General features: G+C 49.5%; 1 protein-coding gene across 1 annotated transcript; it reads right to left on the reverse strand.

Moving 5' to 3' along the window:
- Positions 1 to 623: 623 nt before the first annotated feature.
- On the reverse strand, positions 624 to 6,784 carry gnmt (glycine N-methyltransferase). The gene is made up of 6 exons (XM_048974973.1): positions 6,407 to 6,784; positions 5,059 to 5,186; positions 4,850 to 4,963; positions 4,584 to 4,726; positions 4,093 to 4,217; positions 624 to 2,122 (listed from the first exon to the last, which is right to left on the reverse strand). Exons 1-6 carry the CDS (start codon positions 6,610 to 6,612, stop codon positions 1,951 to 1,953), a joined length of 888 nt encoding a protein of 295 aa, XP_048830930.1. The 5' UTR covers positions 6,613 to 6,784; the 3' UTR covers positions 624 to 1,950.
- Between the last annotated feature and the right edge of the window lie 2,418 nt (positions 6,785 to 9,202).

Raw genomic sequence — 9,202 nt, forward strand, 5'->3', positions numbered from 1 at the left:
CGGCCTGCTCATGGTGGCACCTGCATGACAGATTGGGAGGTCATGCATGGATCCCCACGGAGTCCCCATGCACAGGTCCAGTGGGTTATCTGGAAAGAGCTCAGCAGCGCTGTGTTGTGGGCATGAAGGGCTGTGGTCCAGACCGTGTTCAGCACTCAGACAGCACTACCACAGCCACATGGGATGACACACAGTGTCTCCAGGCCAGTGCTCAGAACACCAGGGACGTCCGTAAGTGGCAGGACCAGACTGTGTCACAGCATTACCATCAGCCTGGAGAACAATCTACTGACAAAAGATCAAAACATCTACTAATGAGGGGGACCTAGAACATCCAAGTTCAACAATTGGAGAATGTAGAAGACAGTGGAAGCAGTGGTTTCCAACCAAAAAAAAAATAATAATAATAATGTGAAGAGCTTCCGAGTTGTGATGGGGAGGGATGTCGGGGGTCCCCAAGTGGTACCAAGTGTGATGATTAACCTTGATTGGCGACCACTGACCTAGAACATACAGGTCCACCATTGGGAGAACCTAGTCAAATCAAGGTCCAAATCAAGGTTCACCATTGGGAGAACAGAACAGAAAGTGCGTTTTCACAAAACACACAATCACAACCACAATTGTTTGTCCTCAGCATTTATTTGCTTAAAATGCCCCCAATCGTGGGCATTTTACAACCTGTTGAGCTGTCGGGTGTGATGTCATTGGCAACACCATCAGTCAATGGTACAAAAACCGATGGCTTAAGTGGTCAAACCGTATCAAATATGCTGTACCATAGCACCTTAAAGCTTTTTAAGCTCACTTTAAAGCTGTCATTTTTTTGTTGTTGATGGTATCAACAACAGATATAAAAATCTACCTTTTTAATCGCACAGCAACACTGTAAACATCCACTATAGCTTAAGGGCTCGAGAACAAGGAAAGTCAATTTATATGTACAGAGTACATTGATTATTAAGAAAGTGACAGACCAACAAAGAGAATTCATAGAAACTTAAGAAGCTTATCCACACCCTCGCAGTGACATCAGAAACCTATTCCGTAAATCAGCATTGAATCAGCAAGCAATTGTATTCACTTCCAGCAGATGGAGACAAAGCCCCACATTATCCTCTCAATTTCAGAACGAAACGCACTATAGCCAGGCCAAGGAACCCGGTCAAGAACTGAGACTTTACAGGAACAATGATGTTAAAGTAGGCAGCTAACATCACCACTATGGTTCTAGAGTTCTGGCTTTGGGTTCAACCAAACCTTCGGACCTCCGTGATCAGGTCTGTCAGTGGGCAATGAGGCGTCCCTCTACTAAGAGCTACTGGTGACTAAGATCAGAAAACCACAGTGCTCAGGTTATCCTGGCACACATTAGTAGTCATTCCTGTAATCTCGGAAACTGGCCCTGCTTCGATCACGGCTTCAGCCAAATGCACAAATCGTTTTTCGTCTTGCCTAGAGGACAGAGACTCTTTAGGGGACCAGGGAGCAGGTGATCATTGTGTGATATCTATGAGCAGGAGATTCAGGGGAACGTTACTGATGTCATACATGATGCATCCCAACAATTAAAAAGGTCAAGTAAAAATCTGTTGCTGCCTTGGAAAATCTATAAGCAGCCTTAGGAAAATCACGATGAAGGAAGGAGTAGAAGGTGAAGGTTAGAATAAAACAGTGCCCCGAGGACCAACAGCTGGGAATTACAGGACTCCCGCCTAGGAAGAGATTCCTGTTTGTGAACATGGTGGAGTTCTATCCGGAATTAGGAAACCCCCCCCATTTTCGATTAAAGCGATACAGGGGATACAAATCCCCTACCCCATGCCATCTCTGCACAAGCAGGAGGGGGAGGCCGGTGTTAGGGGGATAAGGGTGGGATCCCTGAGGAAACATCTGGGCAGAGAGGGGGAAAATGAGGGAGAGTCAGTGGGTGTAGCAGTGTGGAGGCAGCTAGGTGCTCTTCTTCACCACATGGATGAAGTAGCAGGGTGGCTGCGTCTGGCCCGGCACATAGCTCTTGAAGTCGCCGTAAATGCTCTGCTCACACTTGCCCTCGAAGGCCCCTTTCAGTAACTCCTTGAAGTTCTCCAGGCGGTGAGGGTAGTAAGACAGGCGGAACTTGCTGCAGACACAGACATGGCCTGAATTAACTGGAGTGTCAGGGCGCGGTCTGATGTGACGACTCATGCTATGCACAGCCTGAGCTCTGACCCGCTCGACAGGAGGAGAGCATGCACACCCAGAGGAAACCCCCTCGACAGGAGGAGAGCATGCACACCCAGAGGAAACCCCCTCGACAGGAGGAGAGCATGCACACCCAGAGGAAACCCCCTCGACAGGAGGAGAGCATGCACACCCAGAGGAAACCCCCTCGACAGGAGGAGAGCATGCACACCCAGAGGAAACCCCCTCGACAGGAGGAGAGCATGCACACCCAGAGGAAACCCCCTCGACAGGAGGAGAGCATGCACACCCAGAGGAAACCCCCTCGACAGGAGGAGAGCATGCACGCCCAGAGGAAACCCCCTCGACAGGAGGAGAGCATGCACGCCCAGAGGAAACCCCCTCGACAGGAGGAGAGCATGCACGCCCAGAGGAAACCCCCTCGACAGGAGGAGAGCATGCACGCCCAGAGGAAACCCCCTCGACAGGAGGAGAGCATGCACACCCAGAGGAAACCCCCTCGACAGGAGGAGAGCATGCACACCCAGAGGAAACCCCCTCGACAGGAGGAGAGCATGCACACCCAGAGGAAACCCCCTCGACAGGAGGAGAGCATGCACACCCAGAGGAAACCCCCTCGACAGGAGGAGAGCATGCACACTCAGAGGAAACCCCCTCGACAGGAGGAGAGCATGCACACTCAGAGGAAACCCCCACGACAGGAGGAGAGCATGCACACTCAGAGGAAACCCCCACGACAGGAGAGCATGCACACTCAGAGGAAACCCCCACGACAGGAGGAGAGCATGCACACTCAGAGGAAACCCCCTCGACAGGAGGAGAGCATGCACACTCAGAGGAAACCCCCTCGACAGGAGGAGAGCATGCACACCCAGAGGAAACCCCCTCGACAGGAGGATAGCATGCACACCCAGAGGAAACCCCCTCGACAGGAGGAGAGCATGCACACTCAGAGGAAACCCCCTCGACAGGAGGAGAGCATGCACACCCAGAGGAAACCCCCTCGACAGGAGAGCATGCACACTCAGAGGAAACCCCCACGACAGGAGAGCATGCACACTCAGAGGAAACCCCCACGACAGGAGAGCATGCACACTCAGAGGAAACCCCCACGACAGGAGAGCATGCACACTCAGAGGAAACCCCCACGACAGGAGAGCATGCACACTCAGAGGAAACCCCCACGACAGGAGAGCATGCACACTCAGAGGAAACCCCCACGACAGGAGAGCATGCACACTCAGAGGAAACCCCCACGACAGGAGAGCATGCACACTCAGAGGAAACCCCCTCGACAGGAGAGCATGCACACTCAGAGGAAACCCCCTCGACAGGAGGAGAGCACGCACACTCAGAGGAAACCCCCTCGACAGGAGGAGAGCATGCACACTCAGAGGAAACCCCCTCGACAGGAGGAGAGCACGCACACTCAGAGGAAACCCCCTCGACAGGAGGAGAGCACGCACACTCAGAGGAAACCCCCTCGACAGGAGGAGAGCACACACACTCAGAGGAAACCCCCTCGACAGGAGGAGAGCACACACACTCAGAGGAAACCCCCTCCACAGGAGGAGAGCACGCACACTCAGGGGCACAGGTAGGATTTGAACCCGACACCCTGAAAGTAACAGTACTGCCTGCTGAGCCACACCCATCAGATCGATTATCAATAATTATTCAAACCCACTGCAATGCCTCTTGGCGCCGTTACTAATTACAAAAGAATACAATGAGAAAATAACATAATAGAAGCCATTTAAGGTGACAAAATTTACATTTGAATATCAGACATCCAACCCACACAGCCAAAATCGTACAACGCTTCTCCCATTCCAGGGGCCTCCACCACTAATCCAGGATTTCCCCCCGTGTCTGTGTGCCCGTCAGTATGTCTGTTTGTCTGTCTACCTGAGCTCAGGTGAGCTTCCCTGACCAGCCTCCAGGGGCACTTGTATCGTGTAGTCCAGTGTGATCATGTGGGGCTTGCTGTTCACCCACAGCACTGATGTGGAGATGTCCTTGGTCAGGTCACTCTGTAACAGACACACAAAAACCATGGGAAAAACACACAGCCTCCTCCCACTGTTCTGTGCTCCCCGAAAGACAAACAAGGGCACTTGATCCTCCCCTGGAAGATACACACTCAGCTGGCTTAACGTTCTGTGTGCTTTGGAGCCTTTCTGCAGCGAGCATCACATGTGAATTATGCTTGAAGGCATCTGACTCGTGGTTATTTTTCTTTGTTCTGAATGTAAATTAATGTTTTTACACGCAGTTAGCACAGATGTTATAAGTGTGAGGACAACATGGTTTCAGTTTCAGATCTCAAAACAGGAAGTGACATCACTTGCTGTTGGCGCAGCCATTGCACGCTGCCTCCTCGGCCCCGAGACCCGTACCTGGTAGTAGATGTTCTTCCCCTGGGGGGCCCTGCCAGTCTCCAGGATGTAGTCGTAGTTCCGATGGTCGATGATGAGGATTCCTCCAGGCTTCACCATACTGCCGATGTTCTGAAGAGCCAGCTTTTGGTCGCTCTGGTCCCCTGTGAAGGGAGAGGATGTTTGTCAATAGAGTCAGGGCAGCAATCTGCAGCCCTTTGGGGTTAGTGGGGTGCAAAAGCACCACATGGATGCAGCCAACCCCACGATCCGGCATCTTCCCTCACCTTTGAAATCTGGCAAGTGGGCGAAGGAGTTTCCCAGGCAGATGACAGCATCAAAGCCGCTGTCCGGTTTTTGCACATCCTGCGGTAGCGTCAGCCAATTGGCCTCCTCGATCACTGGGGAGACCACCAAAACGTTCACACTCTTATATTACTGGTCAAAAACAGGGAAAGTGCTTACCCTATTGGTCAAAGGCAGGGATAGGTCTTACCCCACTGGTCAAAGGCAGGTTCTTTCCTTCTCTCCCAGCGGGCCTTGAGGGCGTATTTCAGCATCTTGTCACTGGCATCCACACTCACCATGTTGAAGCCTTCCTCCACAAGCATGATGGAGTCGACACTGAACAGATACACACAGACACACACACGTCACACTTATGTGTTTACTTCAGTCCTGTGCACCCCATGGAGTGAGGAAACAGGGTAGCAAGGAAAAATAATTCGCCCAAAAAATAAAACACGACCGTCATTTCAGGCAGCCTGACCCAACATATCAGAAGCACGAAGGCTTTGGTCAGTTTTTCCTCCTGACCTTTCACGTCGGGTGAGACGCCAGTCAGAGGACTGAGCAGTCAACTCTTTGCTGATTTCACATCTTCTCTTCCAAAATTCCCCAGGAGGCCCTCAGCCAGCTGTCGTAGCAAACAGAACGGCTGCTAAAATTAAACCGGCCTGTCACTCTATCCTCCACCCTGGTGTCTGGAAGAGGAATTTTCTCCAAGCATTTCAGAGGATGACGGCAGCCATGGAGGAACACTATACCCCTGGCCACAGGAGCGCCTCCTCCTGCCACAGCTTGGGGCAAATACGAGAAGACTGGGGCTTTCTATACCCCCCATGCACCACACAGCACTTCAGCTAATCAGCTAATTTTAGCAGAGAGGCCTGAGATTCTCTACCGAAGCTACCTGATTGCTGCAATTACAATGGCCACCTGAAGAGGGCAGTAAAAGGACAACCTGGCCGGCAGTAAAAGGACAACCTGGCCGGCAGTAAAAGGACAACCTGGCGGGCTTGAAGGCTGGTATTTCACCATTCCCACATAGCTGGACAGCTAGGGACCTTCTGGGGAAGTCAAAGCGACCAGTGTCACGGTGCTCAGCTATCAGACGCGCTCGCCCCATACCACCACCATACCAAAATTCACGGATTATAGTACAAGCTGCTGTACCGGTTCTATTGTCCGATGAAAAACAATCGGCTTTTAACTTCGTTCATACCAGTCGCACGTCTCACGGCACGACACATACACTTCCTGTAAACAAACAGATCTTCAAATAAATTTTACATTTACACCATATACCAACAAAATGAACTGGATGCGTATATGCAAAATGGGTATGAAAAAATACACAAACGTGTGTGTGTGATATATATAAATAAATATTTATATACATTCGTTGGTCCAGAGGGACAGATTGACAATAACGTGCCGGCAGGATAAGGGATTATTACTGTATTTCAAAAGAACGATAAACCTTCGGTACCGAGATTTTATTGTTCCGGTAGGCGAGGCTCTGACAGCGCCCCATGGAGCGTATCACACATGGAGAACCATACCCGGTGCCGCAGGCCACATCCAGCACCCGCCGGCAGCTATGCTGCCTGAGCAGCGACAGCACCCAGCTCTTGTACTCTTCAGTGCGGCTGCGGGTGTCCCCGATGTACATCTGCCAGACTTTGGCCGCCTTGCCGTCGGCATACTGGTCCGGAAGCCCCACGGCGGCCACGCCGAGCGAGCGTGTGCGGTACACGCTGTCCACCATGCCTGCGACAAATGCCCCTTCAAGTACAAGCACGAAGAAAATGTACTGCTGAGCGAACGATAGGTCCCTTTGCCTAAAACACTGAAAAGGCGGACGTCTACCCCGCCACCTACGCTGATGTATTTATATACCTACAACCCTTCCAGCTAAACGTTCCGCAGTCGATGTTATGCTTTATTCTAAACACGCCCAGCGATGAGAACTTTGGCCCAATCATCAGCCGGAGCTGGATGACGCCTTCTTTCCTATTGGTTCTGACGGTGAATTGCGCAAAGGCCTCACCCTCTAGGGGCGGAAACACATGTGCAGACGCCCCAGTAGGTGAAAGTGGAGTCTGGACTGGGCTGTTGATGTCCGTGTGTCGCTTATCCGCGACCGATCTGTCAGATCAGCGTTCAGACGAACCGGTTAGCCACACGTATCGAAATGCGTGGGTTTAATAATAAAAGGGTCGGCTTATCAAAAGGGAAAAGTTGTTGTGACTTGCACATTTGATTGCCGGAAGTAATCTTTTGTTTCTAGTTTTTTAGAGTAATGTGTCGCTCTGTTTAAGATCTAGTGTGCACTTCCCACCCACCAGTAAACACCACGTAGCCAGTCTTGTGGGGCCGGTACCAAGCACCACCGAGCGGACGTAGTGGCTTAGCCGTGGTTAGCGCGGCTCCGCGGGTACTAAGCCGGGTGAAGTTTCAAGCTGCCGCTGGCTAGTAACCAATCTCGATCTGCTCTTGGCACCGATGCCACATGGACTACGGTAGTGGCCGGCGAGCCCTACGGGCATGACGCCATAGCTTTCCGGTGGCCCTTATCACAGACAGCCTTGACCGTGTTACTGGTTAATGAGAAAAAACTGCAGAATCCACAGCTGGCCCTGTAGAAAACCAGAGTGTGCATCAGAGTGTACCGATTCACCAGGGCTTTCTGTTTTTAACTGATTATTTAAAGGGGGTCTCATTTTACAGCCTAACTAAGGTTTTAAAGTGGTATTTACCATTCCTGTGCAAATAACGAAAATCTAAGCAATTATAATTTTCTTATATTTAGACAAAATTCTAATTTCATTAATGAACTAACCCCACATCGTATGAATGAGATACACTTGCTTGTGCTAGGCACACGTCTTCTTTTAGGAAATCTTTCCAAGTACAATTGTCTTACTGCAGTGCCAGATATTTTTGCTAGTTTCAGGCCGTCTTGTCTCTAAACAGAAACAGTTTATCTTAAATTTGAAAGGCCTTTTCTTTTACAGTAGGCCTATTGCAGATCGGTCCTTCCATTTTCTTTCTTTCTAAGGAAAAGATAGGGGGTGCACACCGAAAAAAAACGCTTTAAAGAAAAATGTTTATTTCTAGATAATTTGTGTTTTAATGAATTATTTTTTATTATTATTAAAAAACGCTTTATCACTCCTTGTGTGTTTTCCCCGTATTTGCGAAATCCCACTTGAGTAATGGTAAGCGTGACTAACAGACCATCGTCAGCGTGACTTGGCACGGCCGGGAAATTGTGCTGAATTCCGGCAGAAAGGGGCGCCTTTTCCCAGGGCGGCTACACCCACTGCGCCGCATGTGACCAAGTTGGATAGAGACTTTTCTGTACACCTTTAAAAGTCTCAAACACACAGGGGAACTGGCTGCTATAGCCACGACCCTGTATACGTAAATTCAGTTTACAGTGTAACTACTCCATGTGTTCAGAACTGTACTGGGAAAGTGATTAATTAACACTTTGAATGGAGTCTTACTGATCACTTCACTTCAAAAGCTTGGCTGGATTCCCCGACATGGCGGAGGCTCAAACTTAAGTGTTCGCCAGGATTTGACCTCCGTCTCAAAAAATGACAGTCTGACCGTGTTTCTCGGGAATGTGTCTGGGAATATAATGGTCTAATTGTGCTGAAAAATCGGTAAGGGGCTCAGTACATTCTTATTGTCATAAAGCAGAACAGAGTCAAACGGGCAGATAACCGACAGATAAACACTTTATACGAGAACTTTATATAGTAATAACTAAACCAACATCTAATTTCCTAATTTATGACACGCATATTAATTTTATAGTCGTGCCCCCGATAGAAGCATTTGATTGGTCCAGAGAACTGCCAGTCATCTTAGTATAAAGTCCAGCCCCGTATCTCCGTGTCTATTAATTGACCGGAGGGGCTGTAAAAGTTTCCATAAATGTTTCAGCCAGAAAGTGTAAAGATAAGGACTGATAGATGTACTCTTAGATTATACCTATTTGTCTATGACAAACATTAGCTTAATTGTAAAAAGTAAGGAGAATTGCTGAAGTCTCCAAATATCCTCTTCTTTCCTCATTGGAAACCCTCCACGTCGAAATAAAATCCAGTCACATTAAAAATGAAGGTTACAGGATCAGAAAGGAGGACACTTCTGTTGTACTTTTGATCAGGATACCTAATATTAATAATCCCAGTGCTGAGGTGGCACCTTAAGGGATGTTTACATGTTTGAGGTTTCCAGCTCTATCAGAATGGGGTTGGTCGTCACACACCAGCATCGGCGGACTCATGGCTCCGGTTTTGGCTGAGGAGCATGACTGGCTGGGACTAAGCACCGATTACACG

Source organism: Brienomyrus brachyistius, chromosome 14 (genome assembly GCF_023856365.1).
Source record: "Brienomyrus brachyistius isolate T26 chromosome 14, BBRACH_0.4, whole genome shotgun sequence".
NCBI lineage: Eukaryota > Metazoa > Chordata > Actinopteri > Osteoglossiformes > Mormyridae > Brienomyrus > Brienomyrus brachyistius.